The following is an 18,850-nucleotide window of genomic DNA, read 5'->3' as shown; positions in this document are numbered from 1 at the left end:
GTCGTAACTTTTTTCCCCAAAGTACAGTAAAAAAAAATGACAAAACCCATCATGGAAAAGCTAATAAAATTATCTTTCCAACGGTATATTATTCGTCTTTATAAGATTTTTTTCTAGGTTGACCAAAAATGCTACAGGACTATGAGAGAGTGCGAAAGACCGTAGCCCTGAAGGCGTAGGAGGTCGTCGAGTCTGCACTCTCTCATTCAAATAGTTATACGAAAGAAAGTATTGCGTTGTTACTTTTGTTGCAAATTGACACAAAATAGAAGAAGGAAGGAAGTACAGAAAAAAACAAAACAAATACAGATACTACAAACAATAACAACAATTAACATAGTCAGGTAGTGGATGTCGTTTTTATAGCTTTTGATTATTGAAAAAGTGTTTTTTACACATTTTACTGAAAAATTGGAAGCCTTTTTTCATGTTTTTTTTTTCATATTTTGAGGTAAACCGTCCCATACCTTGATTTCCATGCATTTTAAACTTTTTTGAAATAATTGATTGTTTGCCTGTTTAGTATAAAGTGAATTGGAACTTGAACGTCGAGTGTTATACCAATGAATAGCTGATACATGTGTAAAGAAAGTTTTGAAGTTTTCCGGTAGTTTATTATTATAAAATTTGTACATAAATTTGCTTATTTCTAGTTTATAAGTAGAATTAACAGTTAGTATTTTATTTTCTTGATAGAGTGGCATTAATTTAGTTTTCATTTCAAATGCTCCTGTAACGATTTTATTTATCTTATTTTGTATAACTTGAATTCTATTCAAGTATTTTGTGGGTGCGCATCCCCAGCTGATAATTCCATATTGTAGTTCATCATTAGTCGTTATCTCCGCCTGCGGCAGATTGCGCATCAACATGGCTTATTTGTTTCCAAGAGTGGCGATTTTGAGCCAACTCGCCCAGTGTCGTCAAGTGGAGTCCGGTCCATGATTGAATGTTGTCTTGCCATCGTTTTGGTTGTCTGCCACGTTTTCTTTTTCCTTCTACTTTGCCTTCTGTGCAAAGTTTGCTGATTCCGAATTGTGATCTTTTAGTGTGGCCGAACAGTTTTAAAACGTTTGATTTTATTATTGCTGCAATTGGATGTAGTTTTGTCATAGTTAAAAGATCTTCTATTTTTATGTGATCAAGTAACCTTTTGTTGGTCATGCTTCTCATGATGTGATTTTGGAAGGTAGTGAGTTTTTTCATTGTTGATGATGTCCAATTTACGCATTCTAGACCGTACAGCACGACTGGTAAAACGTAGGTGTTGAAAATTTTTGCTTTCAGTCTGATTGGGAGTCTATCGGATGTTAGAATCTTTTTGTTCTTTTCAAATGCTGCCCAGCCTAAGCCAATTCGGTGTTGCACTGCCGTCTTTCCATCGTTGGTTGCGGATAGTCGGTGGCCAAGATATATGAATTCTGGTACTTGTTCTATTTGTTTTCCATAGAGAGTGAGATTGAGTGTGTTGTTAGTTTTGTCGGTTGTCATACATTTGGTTTTGGACACATTTATTTGGAGGCCGAATTTAGCAGCATTTTTTGACAGAGCATCTAGGTATTCCTGCATTTTCAGTTTAGAATTATTCAAAATGGCCATATCGTCTGCGTAGCTTAAGTTGGATATTACATGACCGCCGATGGTGAATCCAGTTGTACACTTATTTTCTGTTTCTGAGATTATTGCAGCCGCTACGATGCAAAACAGGATAGCAGACAAGACATCTCCTTGCTTAACACCTTTTATAATATCAATTCGTCTGGTTGTTCCGATGTCTGTTTTGATTAGTGCTTTAGAATCGTCGTACGTTGCTTTCAAGAGGTTGATGTATTTTTTGTTGATGGAAGTTTTATCCAGAAGTTGCCAAAGGTAGGGTAATTTAACACTGTCAAACGCTTTTTTGAAGTCAATGAAGGTGATATGAACGGGATTGTTGAATTCAATAGACTTTTCTATGATTTGTTCCAGCGCTAAGATTTGCTCGATTGTTCCTCTTCCTGGTTGGTAGGCTGCTTGTGTAGGGGGGAGGGATGCATATAGGTCATTTTTTACGCGTGCCGCAATGATAGTGATAAAGAGTTTGTATACATGACTGAGTAGACTTATTGGACGGTAGTTGCTGCAGTCGAGTCTATTGCCTTTCTTGTAGATTACAATTATTAGAGCTTCTTTAAAATTGCTGGGTATCTTTTTCGTTGTTAAGATAGAATTGAAGAGATGAAGCAGTGCTGTGATTAGAGGTTCGCCTCCTGCTTTGAGGTATTCCGAGTAAATGCCGTCTATACCGGGAAATTTGTCATACTTTAAGTTGCTTATAGCATTAGATATTTCGCTTCTTAAAATAGATGGGATTTCGTCAGAGGCAGAGTCATCGATGAGTATCTGTTGCGGATTGTCGTGATAGAGTTCTTCATAGAATTTTGCCCATCGTTCGAGGATACAGCTTTTGCTCGTGAGGATGTTTCCTTTTGCATCTTTAATTCCCCAACTGATGTTTTTAGGTTTTGCTTTAAGTTTCTTTATGGCAGCATAATAGATTTTGTGTGGAGGTAAGGTGTTGAGTTCATCGATTTTATCTTCTAATTGCTTCATTTGGTCTTTTTTCACGAGCTTCTTCGACTCAGATTTAGCGATTTTATATTGAGTAGATGAGGATCCATGTTGTTTTCTAATTTTGTGTTTAGATTGGATGGCTTTTTTAGTTTGTTGCGACATCCAGTTCGGTTGGTCTTGGTGCATATATCTGGGAAGAACAACTTCTGATTCTTCCCGTAGCCCTGCGGTTATAGCTTCTTGTATGGACTCTGGGTCTGTCATTTGCTGTAAGGTGGCATATCTGTTTTGTAAATTTACTTGGAAGTGTTCAGCGACTTCTTGTTGTTTCATAAGGTGGGGTCTTTGGATTGGTTTCCGCTTCTGCTTCTGAGGCCATGAGAAGCTTATTCTAAATTTTGTACGTATCATTCTGTGGTCTGATATGTCAGGAGTGTTCAAGGTAGAGCTGTTCAGGACGTTTAGTCTAGAAGACGAGGTGCGTGATAGGATAAAGTCTATTTGGTTTTTTGTCTTCCCATCAGGAGAGGTCCAAGTAAACAACATTTTCTTTTTCTTTTGGAACCATGTGTTAGTGACTTGGAGGTTGTTTTTTACGCAGAACTGGCCCAGTAGTTCGCCTCTTGTATTTGCGGTCGCCAGAGTGTGTTTTCCAATTGATGACGGGAATGTTTTATGTAGTTGACCTAGTTTGCAGTTGAAGTCTCCCATAATGAAGAGGTGATCTCTTTTTGGTACGTTGTCAATGATAGCTTGGATTTTGTCATATAGTTCTTGGACTTCCTCATCGTGGTGGGAGGAGGTAGGGAAATAGCACTGTATGAGAACTAGTTTTGAGAATTTTCCTTGAAGACGTAACACAGCAAGTCTGTCAGAAATAGGTTGGTATCCTTCCACAAAGGGAGCATAGGATTTGTGTACCAGGAAGCCGACTCCGTTAGATCGAGAGGTTTCATTACTTGATAGGAACAGTTTGTGATTAGAAGTGTTATGAGTTGTAATTTGGCTTTTCATGACTTTGGTTTCAGCTAGGCCGACCACATCCCGTACAATGCTATAATAAATATTGATTAGAACTTTTCTAGTAGTAAATTTTCTAAGTTTACTCAGTACGCCTGAAGAAGAGGATAGTTTTTTCCAGAGGCTATCAATGTGTTATTCCAGTTGAGTGTGTTATCTATTGTGATTCCTAAGTAGCACGTGTGGTCAACTTCCTTAATTATTGTATCACTTAATTTTATTTGCATATCGGAGAGTGCACTCTTTTTATTGTTAAAGAGTATGTAGTTAGTTTTACTCAAGTTGAGTGTCAACTGATTGTGTGAAGAAAGGCGTTCTTCCCGGCTATCAGCACAAGGCTGATTACTCACTAGCACAGCGAGCTGCAGTGACGCTTCGCTAACCAGAACGGTGTAGCTTCCACGCCAGCCATTGAGACCTCCAATTAAACGTTTAAGTTATTTTGGCAGCCGATTGTAGCATCGAATAGACAGCGATAGACACGTGTTTCGCCCATGAGGCTGGGCTCATCAGTATGCATCAGTATGCTCATCAGTGGCAAGAATACGGTGCGATACTGATGAGCCCAGCCTCATGGGCGAAACACGTGTCTATCGCTGTCTATTCGATGCTACAATCGGCTGCCAAAATAACTTAAATGTCAACTGATTGTTATCAAGCCAAGTGTAGAGTTTGCATAATTCTTTATTCATTATCGGCTGGAGGTTGCTGGCAGTTTTTTGAGCCAAATAGAGAACTGTGTCATCAGCATAGAGTAGATTTTTCAAATTATTTGCATCGGGAAGATCGTTTATGTAAACTGAAAACAAAAAGGGGCCAAGTACACTGCCCTGAGGAACTCCAATAGTAATATTTGAGCGTGAAGAGTTGATTTCCCCGCCATGTACGTATTGCTGCCTATTGGTTAGATATGAATGAATAAGGTTTTTAACGTTTCCCCTTAGGCCATAATGATTCAATTTGTCAATTAAGATTTCGTGATTAACTGTATCGAATGTTTTTTTGAGATCTATAAACACTGAGCACACAATGTGATTGTTGTTTAGTTCATTTATGGTATCTTCATGGAAGTGAGTAATTGCTAAATTGGTTCAGTAGTTTTTGCGAAATCCAAATTGCAAAGAGGAGAAGAGTTTATATTTTTCCCAGAAATTAGCCAAGCGTTTGTGAATGATTGTCTCAAATATTTTGTTGAAAGGCGATAAAATCGATATCGGTCTGTAATTCTGAGGTTCCTGCTTGTAGCCTGATTTATAGATAGGTATGACTTTGGCTATTTTCAAAGCTTCAGGATAGTGTCCACTAATCATACAGTTATTAAAGACTCGGGTAAGATAAGGAGCTATTAAGAACTTTGAGCTCTTTATAATAGTCAAGGGAATGTCATCGTATCCTGGGGACTTGTTATGCTTGAGGTCATCAATTATATTTATTACTTCGTTATTATCTGTTGGTGCAGGCTGACGGAAGTAACAGGGCTAGACCGTCCATTTTTTAGAGTATTTCTGTAATTTGTGCTTATTTGTTTACCTTTGGCTAATTTATGACCAATATTCACAAAATAGTTATTCATTTCCTTGCAGATTTCTTTTGGTTTTTCTGTAGTTGTGTGATTGTTAAGCGAGATTTTGGATGGTAATTCATTAGTTTTGTTTTGTTTACGAATTATCTTGTTGATAGTCTTCCAAGTATCTGAGGGACTTCTACCCAATTTGAATATTTTTTTGTAGAAAGCCTTTTTCGCTTTAGTTTTTATGCGAGTTAGTTTGTTACGAAATTGCTTATATTCACTGTGTACGTGGTGTAGTGTAAAGGCATAATACATGTAATGCCCTGAGACGCCACGCAATGGTAATTACGCAGCACTGTGCGCGTGCCTGCCGTTGGGCGACGCAAGGACTGCTACGTGAGCGATGACTGAGGTTTTTGTGGTCATTCGAGACTAACCGAGATTCTAGAGTTTTCAAGCTAGAGGAAGGTTGTGAGATTTCCTCTAGTAAGCATAGCCGATTTTTTGGTTGCGAGTTGCCCAGAGAAGCAAGTGTTTTGCGCGGTGCAAAACAAGAAGGAAGGTGCAGTCTGAAATACAAATTTGAGCTTTCAGTTTTAAATCAACTCAACCAAACTGGAGACAGACGACCCAGAATACAAGAAGGAGACGCCGTCTCTAAAAAGAAAACGAATGCATTCCGAAGAGGAGTACCAAACGGAATACAACCCAGACGAAAATGGCAACAATACTACTACAGTCATATTGAAATTGAACCAGCCGGGAGAGCAAAAAAAAACATTAAAAATGTACTCGCCGATACTGATCGACCGATGTCTGCAATATCTAATAGGCGAATACAAATCCTGCTCAGCAAGACAAGATGGAGGACTTCAGATAAATGCAAACCCAAGCCAGATAGAGGTTATCCTCAACACCAAGACACTGACGGATGGAAACACCATCAACATTCCGATCACCGCCTACGCCAAAAGACCACCTGGAGCAAGTGGAGTAATATATAATGTTCCTCTCGGCATGGAGGATGGAGATATTCTTGCGGCGCTGAAGGATGCGAACATAAGGTCGGTTAAAAGGTTTAATAAAAGAAATTCTGACTCGTCTGAACTAATTGCATCTACCACTGTATTATTAATCTTCAATAGAAAATCACTACCAGACTCAATAAAAATAGGTTACCAACGTTTTAGAGTCTCGCAATACATTCCAAAACCCTTAAGATGTTACAACTGCAATCGATTTGGACACATAGCAAAATTGTGCAGATCTAAAACCAAATGTCTCCGATGCGGTGAACAACACAGGCATGATGAATGCCCAAGTATAGCAGTAAAATGCTCAAATTGTGGTGGAAATCACGTCGCTATTTCTAAAAACTGCCCCAAGTACTTGAAAGAAAAAGCCATTCAGAAAATGTAAACCACTAAGAACCTAACATACGCTGAAGCCTGCAAGCAGCAAAAAGCTGTAAATACAGAAATGCCAAGTTATGATCTGGACTTCCCTCCTCTTGTAGCAAGCACAACTCAAACAAACCAATTGAATAAAAATCTATCCTCTAACCAAACTAATGACGGTATAAATATAACTCCAGTCACAATGGAAAAACCCGGACCCTCTAAACCAACCAATGTAGGAGACGAGGGCGGCCACTTTATAAATAACCCAATCTTATTTCTTGCCTTTTTAGCAGAAGTGATTACCATGACAACGTACGCTCAAAGCCAAAATAAAGAAATTGACATTTTTCAAATTATCGCCGATGCAGCAGGTTCTAGAATGGGATTTCTAACAAACTCGGACATGTTAAAATCACTAATAATTTAATGTTCCTCACAGTGTGGCAGTGGAACTGTCGGTCAATTTATAGGAAAATCCCGGAATTGAATCAACTAATAGCAAGCTCACAAACCCCACCGGATATCATTTGCTTACAAAAAACACACCTAACTCCTATATACTCCCCTAATAGTATTGGATATCATCTCTACAGAAAAGACAGACCTGCTTACTTGGGAAAAGGAGGTGGTGTCGGAATCTGCATTAAAAGAAATATCTCCTTTACAGAGCTACCCATCCCGGATGCAGACCCACGGCTGGAAATTATTGCAATTAAAATCGAACACCTAACTGTATGCAGTATATATAACCCACCCACCAACGCATTTGCAGGTGACCAAATAAACTGTATTTTCAATAACCATAATAAATTATTAATTTGCGGTGATTTCAATGCCCACCATGTCATGTGGGGGTGCAACAACAATAATAATAGAGGGTATGCTCTACTTGAACAAATTGAAAATCATGATGCAGTAATCCTCAACACCACTGTTCCCACCCACATGTCTTTAAATAAGCCGGAAACCCGATGGAACACTCTAGACCTCACTATTGCTTCTACTTCCCTTGGGCACAAATGCATCACCGATGTCACCAATGAATTTTTGGGTAGTGACCACTGCATAGTCGCTACTACAGTCAATGTTTCTTCCCCAGATAATGCAGAGTTTGTACCATCATGGGCATTCCAAAGAGCTGATTGGGCAAAGTATTCCAAATTATGCCAAGAAAATCTAAATTCTTCTGTTGTATCAAATGATATAAATACATTTAACCAAAACCTCTCCGAAACTATCCAACTCTGCGCGTCTATAGCAATTCCTAAAACCAAACCATTCAAATTAAATGGCGTTCCATGGTGGAATGACGATTGTAAACGAGCAGTAAGGAACAAAAAAATAGCACTACAACGTCTTCATCGTACCAGACACCCAACAGACATCCAAGCCTTTAAACGCCTCCGAGCAATTGCCAGAAAAACCATCATCCAAGCAAAAAAAGAAAGCTGGAACAATTTCTGCTGTTCCCTCGATAGTAAAACAAAGCTTGACAAAGTGTGGAAAATTATTAAAAAATTTTCAGGCATAAAGGAAACCAAAAGAATTCCCACTCTTGCCACTAAAGCAGAAAGTGATACCAACAAAGCCAACATCCTTGCAGATCAATTTCTCTCAGTTAGCAGCTCAACCAACTATTCAAAAACATTCCGTGAAAATTCCAGTCTTTCAATTTCGAACAATCTACAATCAAAACTGGCAACCCATTTCTACAATAAATCTTACAATTCACCCCTGCAAATGAACGAGTTGAAGACAGTCCTAAAAGGTAATAAAAACACTGCCGCAGGAGCGGACGGCATTTATTATCAAATGTTATGTCATCTACCCCCTTGCAGTTTGAATATCCTCCTCGACTTCTTTAACTACGTCTGGTCAACAGGTACACTGCCACTCAAATGGAAACATTCAATCATCATCCCAATTCATAAGCCAAACAAACCAACGGGTATACCCTCCTCCTACAGACCAATTTCTTTAACCAGCACTCTTTGCAAAACTATGGAGAAAATAGTAACTAATCGCCTCAGATGGTATCTAGAACAAAAAAATCTACTCCATCTACAACAGTCTGGATTCAGAAAAAGACGTCGAACGACAGATCATATTATCAGACTCCACGACACCATCCAAAAATCCTTAGCTTGCGGTGAATCAGTACAAACAGTATTTCTTGACCTTGAGAAAGCTTATGATATGGTCTATCACGACGCAGTCCTCCTAAAACTATATGACTTAGGGATTAAAGGAGCCATGCTATCTTGGATCAAATCTTTCCTGTCAAATCGTACTTTTCAAGTCAAGGTTGTCAAAGCTTTATCTACCACAAGAAAACTAGAAAACGGAATTCCTCAAGGCAGCGTTATTAGTCCATTACTATTCAACGTAGCGATCAACGATTTACCAAACTTAATTACCTCTTCTACAGCACTTTTTGCAGATGACTTCTGTTTTTGGAAAACAGGTGAAGACATCTCAACTCTGTCTAATATAATCAAATCTGACTTTTCAAAAACCAAAGACTGGTGTGATAAATGGGGCTTCAAGATCTCCGCAAACAAATCAGCGGTTGTGCTCTTTACAAACAAACGTAAATATGATCCGTGTACACTCGAAATAAAAAAATCGTTAATCCCCATCAAAAAAGACTACAAATACCTTGGAATCACATTTCAGTCAAATGGAAAGTATAGCATCCATGCTAAACATGTTGCAGAAAAATCCAAATCAAGACTAAATGTTCTTCGTGTACTGAAGGGCACAAACTGGGGAGCAGGAAAAGCAGCACTGCTTTGCATCTACAAAGCCATAATACGATCGGTTATTGAATATGGTATGGAAGCATATTTTGCCACAAACAAAACCACACTCCAACCAATTCTGACATTACAAAATGAAGCTCTAAGAATATGCTCCAGAGCAATGAAAAGTACCCCAATTTCAAACCTACAACACTACTGCAATGAATTACCCTTGTCACTTAGATACGAGCAACTTTGTCTAAACTACAAAGCCCACATTCTGACATTTTTACGCCACCTAGCACATGACATCCTCGAGGAAAGTTTGCCAAGAAATTTGATCAACACAAGTAACTACCAACCATTCCCTCACCGAGACAATAGACACGAATATTATCGTAAACCTCATCCAAGAACCATCTATCCCACCCTGGGAAGTCTATATACCCACAACTGACTACACCCTTGTAACTGAAACCTCCCAGCTTGACCATCCAAATGCCATCTCTGGAATAGTCGCTGAGCACCTCACAAAAAATTACTCAGAATTTCTCAACATATATACAGACGGATCCAAGACCAACACGAAAACCGGATCTTCCTTTTTTGTAAACCGCCATGGAAAAAAACGCTGTTTCACAATTAATAGATCCGCATCTGTGTTCAGTGCCGAACTGTTTGCAATAAAGGCTGCACTTATATGGATAAAAGAGACCAAGCAAAGTAAGTCGGTCATCATTAGCGACTGCTTAAGTGCACTACGGACGATTTCAAATCCAACTTGGACAAAACACAGCTTAATCAATGACATACTTCTGCTTCACTCCAGCATTATATCAAATACAACAAAAGTAAAGTTTTTATGGGTTCCTAGTCATGTAGGCATTCCTGGAAACGAAACTGCTGATTTCTTAGCAAAACTTGCTTCAGGAGCCATACCAGCAATACCAACATCAGCCATTACCCCCATCTCCGCAAACACAAAACTCAGCCTAAGCGAAGTCAAAAACCTCACCAAAGATCTAGCTCTGCAAAAATGGAATAATCATTATATAAACAGTACCACAGGCCAACTCTACAAATCTATATATCCTGACACCAAAAGTGCAGGAACAAACAAAGTGCCTGACCATCCAACCGTTTTTAGACTCATCACCGGTCACTGCCGTTTAAACCAACACCTCTTCAAGATCGGATGCCACACTTCTGGACTATGCGACGCATGTATGACCCCTGAGACTGTGAATCATTTTCTATTTCATTGCAGTAAATATGCAACTCAAAGGAAGTGTCTTGAACAAAATCTGAGCAAGCATGGAATAAACATATCGGTGAAAAATTTTGCTGAAAATCGTCCAACTACTACACATCTGCTGGCTTTTATAAACTCCTGCAATAAGCTCATTTAAATTATTGTTTTAATCACTGTAATCATCCATGTTATACTGTAGTGCACCCGTGTCGTGTCTGCTCCCAGCCAGAGATCGATCGCTTTTTACATTGATTCAGCGTCTTTGGACATTGAGTCGGTGTGGAATAGGGTGGGTCGTTTTTGAACTTTTTTTTTTAATTCTCTCGGGGTAGTGGGGAAATGGTGCCAATGAGTGAGAAAACGCTTATGACAAAATTTGAGATTTGTAACAAATTGTCTTCAGCCTCCTCATGGAGCTCAAAAATCAGAAAAATGGGGTTAAAAACGCAATTTTTCCAAAAAATTAAAAAAATATTTTGCAAAAATATTTTTAGTTTGGGTAGATACAATATTGTTTAGATATATCTAATTGACCTAAGAAAAAAAATTGGAGTCATTTGAACTATTCCTTCAGCTTCCTCACAGCTTCTGAAAAATTTCCATTTTGCTGAAAAATTTCCATTTTGCTAAAATATTCGCATTTTTGTGTGTGGCTACATATCCACAAAACTACAAAACGTCATTGCATTTCTCTTTATAGACCTGCCCTGCGCTGTTGCGTTATTTTTAATGAAATTGGGTTAATTTGGTAGGAAAAACTGACGTCTTTTATTTGAATTTACATCACTGATGAAGCCGTGGTTCTCACAACGAAAGCTTTGATAAAAAATTGATAGAATTTAAACAATACATGTTTCTGTTGCTGTTTGAAGGTAAAAGTAACTTTTACTTATTAACACATGATGTTTCAAATGAAGACTTTGGTAATGCCCTAAAGAACGATAATACACAGTAGCAACAGCAGTTACTAAAGGTTACAATAGCAAACAGCAAGGCTTCTGAAACCGATTCAAACCAGCGAAATTATATCAACAACACAATCAAGGTTTTCAACAAAAACACAATCAACGAATTCAAAAACAACACATAAGGCATTCAAAAAAATTAACAAAAACTTAGGCTACAGCAATGTTGAACACAGTAGTGCTAAATTTTCTGTTCAAATGTTAAATTGCTTTTTATTGTCATATTTCGGCGTTAACTTTCGGCTCAGTAACGTTGCTCTAATGAAACCGTCTCTGTTTTCTTGACCACAAACTTTGCTGGATGCTGCCGTTACCAACTTTATCAGTCTTTCCACTGCTTGTGTGTGGCAGGGAATTTTGAAGAGCTCACTTGGCACCGGTAGTGGAGTTCCTTGACTGATTGCTTTGCACACTGCGTCATCTGTTACATCTTGCAGCAAAGGTGGTGGTGTGAGATCAACGTTTTGTCAGTGAATTAATTCATGAAATGCCGTGGTGTCAAAATTTATGATTGGAATTTCAAAACCTCGCACACTGCTGTTTCGTTTTGCCGTCAGTTTGGGGCACGCAAAACTCTTCTCAATTCAAGTTCCCGGATAATTTTACTGTCGTCAGCAACCATGGATAACAAAACACTTTCTGGATAGACATATCCATTTCTTTGCATCACTAAAAGAACGATTTGGTTGACTTGTATTGGCAGGCAGCGTGTTCTCTTAATTGTTTCGTACATGTGCTTAGCACCATGTGTAGCAGATGGATTGCATTTTATTTTGAACCACATTGGTGTATATACTTTCATAAGAAATTCTACCAGAAGAATTAAAATGCCAGATGGGTTGGATTTTGTCACATAGAGACGCAAAATCCTGTTTGCTGTCGTCAGCCAGCGTAAATGACATGTTGTTCCAGGATTACGTTGAAATACAGGATCATTCACAGTGGTTTTTGATACTGCTCGGTGGATTTCAAATACTGTAGATACTTTTGGTCAGTGCTTAGGTCATCACAAACCACTTCTATAGTTTCTGTTACAATTGCGCGAAATTTAACGTTAACAGCAACTTGTTCGCAATGCTTGGCCAATTTCTCCCATGAATCCACCTGGTCCACTTGTTTTCCCATCAAGTTGTTGAATTAAATACCTTAAAGGCAATTCATTCCCATGAAGTTGGCAAATTAACCACTGTAATGGCCTGCCAACCGCTCTTTCCAACAGTGCAACAGCTCCATTTTTTGTGCCTGTATTGACATTTGTTCCGTCGCAACCAATTGCTCTCAAGTATGTTAAATGTAAATTGGATGTGTTAGAAGTAAAGAATTTTATAAAAGCTCTCAAAATATTTTTTGAAGAACCAGATTCCGGAGTGACATGGCCAATGAACTTTGATTCAGGCTCTTGCAACATAAGTATATATTCTTCTTTAACCAGTGATTTTGAAAACTTGCTGCCTTTTTTACATTTATAAGTGTTTCATCAATGCACCCATCATAATAAATGGCAAATGGGGAATCAAAATCTGCATCACTAGAGCTTTGTGCTTCTCTGCGGACATTTTTTTTCTTTCTCGACGAATTTTATGTCGATCTATAACAGAGCTGCCATCATTTTTACTTATCACCCCAATGTCCAGCAACAATGAGCTTGCAATAAAGGCTGCTGTTCTGTCAGACACGCCTGCTCTGTCGCACACTGGAGCTACAGATGAGAGACTCCGATTTCTCTTTTGGTTGCTTTTACCGAAAATATTCTCATGGTCAGCAAGCTCTTCTTCACAAGTTAATGCATCACTATCTTCACATGTTACCGATGTGTCTGTGTCACATTCAGACGATGATGAAGCCAGTTCAATCCTGCGTTCAACTTATTGATTTGGCTGTGCTGCTTGGCACTGTTTCCGTTTGTTTTTCCGCTGATTCATTTTTCTAACTCTGATCGTTTCTCGGTGGTCAATACCAAAAATAATCATTTTTCTATTGATCGCTGGTCAATCAAGAAGTCCTGCTCCTTACAGGGCACTTTTTTAGAAGCAGAACATGTGCAAAATGTAAAATCTTAACATTTGCAGGCAGCAATATCAAATAGCTTCTTTCCTTGATTTTGAATATTTTGTAGTTTGTCTTGGTACAAAGGAGTGTCTGTTCTAAATGGATGATTTTTCGAAATTTTCAGCAAAATGGAAATTTTTCAGAAGCTGTGAGGAAGCTGAAGGAATAGTTCAAATGACTCCAATTTTTTTTCTTAGGTCAATTAGATATATCTAAACAATATTGTATCTACCCAAACATAAAATATTTTTGCAAAATATTTTTTTAATTTTTTGGAAAAATTGCGTTTTTGACCCCGTTTTTCGATTTTTGAGCCCCATGAGGAGGCTGAAGACAATTTGTTACAAATCTCAAATTTTGTCATGAGCGTTTTCTCACTCATTGGCACCATTTCTTCACTACCCCGAGAGAATTAAAAAAAAGAGTTCAAAAACGAGCCACCCTAGTGTGGAAGGCGATTGATTTGCTGGCTGGGCTTTCCTTATTTTGTTTCAGTTTGTAACACCAAGCGTGCAATTCCAAAGAAGTACCTGACTTTCGTGGGCCTAACCTCCTACAAGAATTTCTTTTCCACTAATGATGTGTTTAAACTACTGTATCGTATTATGTTGTGTTGTGTCGTATTGCACCCTTCATTATGCCCTGTTGTGCTCTAACTGTGCTAAATAGCTATTATAATAATGACTGTCGCTAAAAGACCATAGATGTTGTAAAGCGACATAAAACAAACCATAACAATCAATCAATCAAGCAATTCGAGACTAACACAACATGGTGTCAGAAGTGAGATAAAATGTCGCATCAGATAATGTTACCAGATGCGTTTAACTGGCAACATAACGAGTGGGGCCAGTGGATTAAAAGATTCGAACGATATAGGCAAGCATCCAATTAGCGTCGAAACCTGAAAAAGTACAAGTCAACTCTCTAGTCTATTTGCTAGGAAGCAAAGGCGAGGACGTGTTTTCTTCATTTAAGTTATCAGAGGCCGATTCGATCAACTACGACGTAGTCAAGGAACGCTTCAACAACCATTTCAAACTGCGCAATAACGTAATTTTCGAAAGAGCAGTATTCAACCGCCGAGATCAACTGCCATGAGAGCGCTTTAATGACTATGTTACTTCTCTGTATGGCATGATAGAAAAGTGTCAGTATGGCGCAATGTCTGATCAGCTACTGCGAGACAGACTCGTCGTAGGAATTACAAATAAGTCGCTGTCCGAACGCTTGCAAATGGACCCAGAGTTAACTTTACAAAAAGTTATCGACGACGCACGACACGCAAAAAGCATTGCAGAGCAACAAGGTGAACTTCAAGGTAGAGCGGAGAAAAATTTCGACTACGTGGACGGGGTTGAGAGAAAACGTCGCAATAAGTTCTTCCCGAAGCGAGAATGCTGCCAACGATGTGGTAAAAATAAACATTACGAAAACGAAAAATGTCCAGCTGAATTCAATACTTGTTTTAAAATGTTCAAAGATAGGCCACTTTGCAAGACAATGCCGCAGCAATAAATACCAGGAAGTCTCGTCGATATCAGCTGATAAAGTCGTAACTAGTTACGAAGAGGTAAAAACGTCTTACTTAGGTGAAATAAATGAGTCTTCAACGAGTAATTGGACCGTGCCTATTAAAATTTACAACGACGTCATTGATTTTAAAGTAGATACAGGAGCGGATGTTACAGTTATACCAAAAACCTTAATTAAAGATTTCCAAAAGATTCAATTGATAAAACCTGACCAAAGGTTAGAAGGACCCGATGGACAAACATTGAACATTGTCGGATACTTCGACTACTACCTATCCTACAAAAAACGTGCGGCATGGCAAAAAATTTATGTTACATATTCAGGTAGCAGAGCCTTGCTCGGAAAACCTGCCATAGAGGAATTAAATGTTCAGGGATGGTTGTCGTCCCAAAGAAAAACGGCAAACTACGCATATGTGTCGATTACACTCAACTCAACAAATGTGTAAAACGTGAAAAACACCCGTTACCCTATGTAGATCAAGTTTTAGGCCAACTAGCAGGTGCAAAATATTTTTCTAAGTTAGATGCAAAATCGGGATTCTGGCAATTCAAACTATCAACGCAGTTAAAACTGTTGACAACGTTTATTACACCGTTCGGACGATTCTGCTTTAATCGTTTGCCATTCGGGATATCAAGTGCCCCAGAGTATTTCCAACGACGAATGTCCCAAATCGTTGGAGGTATTGAGAGAGTGGTTTGTGAAATGGACGATATTTTAGTTTTTGGAACCAACAAGAACGAACATGACGACAGACTGCGCAAAACAATGAGTAGACTACAAAAGTGTGGATTAACATTAAACGAAAAATGCGAGTTTTGTAAAACGTCGATAAAGTTTCTAGGTCACGTCATCGACAGCGAAGGAATCCGTGCCGATCCAGACAAGGTGAAAGCCATACGCGATATGGGTGCTCCAAAGAACGTAAGTGAAGTTCGAAGATTTCTCGGTATGGTCAATCAATTAGGGAAGTTTTCTTCAGAAATTTCAGAAGCAGCAAAGCCGCTGAGAGAATTACTCACCAAGAATTCTGTGTGGGCTTGGAAAGAGGAGCAAGAGAAGTCCTTTGTTAAAGTGAAGCAGTTATGTTGTTCCACAAAAGTATTGTGTTTTTACGATCCAACAAGAGAAACAATTGTTTCAGCAGATGCTAGTTCATTTGGAATAGGGGCAGTTTTGCTTCAGAAACAACAGAATGGTGTTTGGCGCCCTGTATGCTTTGCTTCGCGTTCTTTGAGTACCACAGAACAGAACTATGCTCAAATCGAAAGGGAGGCCCTAGGTGTCACTTGGGCATGTGAGAGGTTTTCTGATTACGTCATAGGACTGAAGTTTGTTGTCCAAACCGATCACAAGCCATTAGTTGTAATCTTAGGAGCAATGACGTCATTGATTTTAAAGTAGATACAGGAGCGGATGTTACAGTTATACCAAAAACCTTAATTAAAGATTTCCAAAAGATTCAATTGATAAAACCTGACCAAAGGTTAGAAGGACCCGATGGACAAACATTGAACATTGTCGGATACTTCGACTACTACCTATCCTACAAAAAACGTGCGGCATGGCAAAAAATTTATGTTACATATTCAGGTAGCAGAGCCTTGCTCGGAAAACCTGCCATAGAGGAATTAAATGTTCAGGGATGGTCGTCGTCCCAAAGAAAAACGGCAAACTACGCATATGTGTCGATTACACTCAACTCAACAAATGTGTGAAACGTGAAAAACACCCGTTACCCTATGTAGATCAAGTTTTAGGCCAACTAGCAGGTGCAAAATATTTTTCTAAGTTAGATGCAAAATCGGGATTCTGGCAATTCAAACTATTAACGCAGTTAAAACTGTTGACAACGTTTATTACACCGTTCGGACGATTCTGCTTTAATCGTTTGCCATTCGGGATATCAAGTGCCCCAGAGTATTTCCAACGACGAATGTCCCAAATCGTTGGAGGTATTGAGAGAGTGGTTTGTGAAATGGACGATATTTTAGTTTTTGGAACCAACAAGAACGAACATGACGACAGACTGCGCAAAACAATGAGTAGACTACAAAAGTGTGGATTAACATTAAACGAAAAATGCGAGTTTTGTAAAACGTCGATAAAGTTTCTAGGTCACGTCATCGACAGCGAAGGAATCCGTGCCGATCCAGACAAGGTGAAAGCCATACGCGATATGGGTGCTCCAAAGAACGTAAGTGAAGTTCGAAGATTTCTCGGTATGGTCAATCAATTAGGGAAGTTTTCTTCAGAAATTTCAGAAGCAGCAAAGCCGCTGAGAGAATTACTCACCAAGAATTCTGTGTGGGCTTGGAAAGAGGAGCAAGAGAAGTCCTTTGTTAAAGTGAAGCAGTTATGTTGTTCCACAAAAGTATTGTGTTTTTACGATCCAACAAGAGAAACAATTGTTTCAGCAGATGCTAGTTCATTTGGAATAGGGGCAGTTTTGCTTCAGAAACAACAGAATGGTGTTTGGCGCCCTGTATGCTTTGCTTCGCGTTCTTTGAGTACCACAGAACAGAACTATGCTCAAATCGAAAGGGAGGCCCTAGGTGTCACTTGGGCATGTGAGAGGTTTTCTGATTACGTCATAGGACTGAAGTTTGTTGTCCAAACCGATCACAAGCCATTAGTTGCAATCTTAGGAGCAATGTCGTTAGCAGAATTGACGCCACGACTGCAACGGTTTCGGATTCGCCTAATGCGTTTTTTTATTTTGTTTTGCAAATTCCAGGAAAAGACCTAATCCTTGCAGACGCACTCTCCAGAGCTCCGGTAGAACCACCTTCCAAAACAGACGAAGATGACTGTCAGCAGGTCCACGCTTTCGTTTGTTCTCTCGTTGAATCGCTGCCAGCTACGGAGAGTCGTCTACAACAAATCAAAGAACGTCTGGCTGATGACTCAGTGTGCTGTGAGATTACACTGGACAACAATTTTTTTGAAACATTTTGTTTATTCTAATTTTAGAGTGTTTTCGTATGTTGTTTGGGTCGCTGATTTCAAAAATGCCGTTAAAATTTTTGTAATGTCAATGGGTCCGTCACAATTTATAATTTTATGAAATCATGATTTCAAGTTATATTCATTACAAATATCTCTTACATGGCGTAAAAATTGTGGACCACATCTAAAAAAAACACAATAAACACACAGTAAGACAAACAGTATGGACACTTGATTAAAAATGCACATTGGAAAGGGTCTTTCGTTTGTATGTGGTGTCAAACTCCCGTACCACACTCCAAATGTAATCTTATATCATGACTTCATCCCACCTCCCTTGGTAGCATTTTTCCATAACTGAAATGTCTTGATGAAACCGTTCACCATGCTCCTCGCTTACATGGCCCAAGTTATCACGGAAAAAGTCCAAATGAGAATGCAAATAGTGCAATTTTATGGACATGCGGCATCCAAGCTTTTGGTAGCTTTCAATCAAATTTGAAATTCATAACGTGGTCTTCTCTTCTAAGGTTACCAAGAAATCCTTCCACTGTCATTCGAAAAGCTTGCCAAGCACGTTTTTCCAAAGCAGTCATTGATTCCTCCAGTTCTTTTGATGCCAACATTTTCCTTGTTTGGGGCCAATATCCCACCCTTTACTTTAGCTTCAGAAAGGTTTGGAAACATAGAGCGAATGTGTTGAAAGGCACAACTTGCTGGTCCCAATGCTTTGACAAACTGTTTAGCAAGCCCAAGTTTTATATGTAAAGGTGGAAGTAATACTTTACTCCTTTCAATGAGGGGTACATTTTTGACATTGTGGAAGCCTGGGGTGAGTTCTTCCCGTACTGGCCACTGGCCAGTCCCCACTG

General features: G+C 39.0%; 1 protein-coding gene across 1 annotated transcript; it reads right to left on the bottom strand.

Moving 5' to 3' along the window:
* Nucleotides 1-831: 831 nt before the first annotated feature.
* LOC145771788 (uncharacterized) lies at nucleotides 832-3,567 on the bottom strand. Its single transcript, XM_082583520.1, has 2 exons — nucleotides 2,139-3,567; nucleotides 832-848 (listed from the first exon to the last, which is right to left on the bottom strand). Exons 1-2 carry the CDS (start codon nucleotides 3,565-3,567, stop codon nucleotides 832-834), a joined length of 1,446 nt encoding a protein of 481 aa, XP_082439646.1.
* Between the last annotated feature and the right edge of the window lie 15,283 nt (nucleotides 3,568-18,850).

This window comes from Aplidium turbinatum, chromosome 6 (genome assembly GCF_918807975.1).
Source record: "Aplidium turbinatum chromosome 6, kaAplTurb1.1, whole genome shotgun sequence".
NCBI classification, from domain to species: domain Eukaryota; kingdom Metazoa; phylum Chordata; class Ascidiacea; order Aplousobranchia; family Polyclinidae; genus Aplidium; species Aplidium turbinatum.
The sequence above is the reverse complement of the archived record's forward strand: the minus strand, read 5'-3'. Positions and strand labels throughout refer to the sequence as shown.

Bases quoted from the DNA above. Each gene is read 5' to 3' on its own strand.
- LOC145771788 (XM_082583520.1), bottom strand. From the start codon at position 3,567: ATGAAAAGCCAAATTACAACTCATAACACTTCTAATCACAAACTGTTC.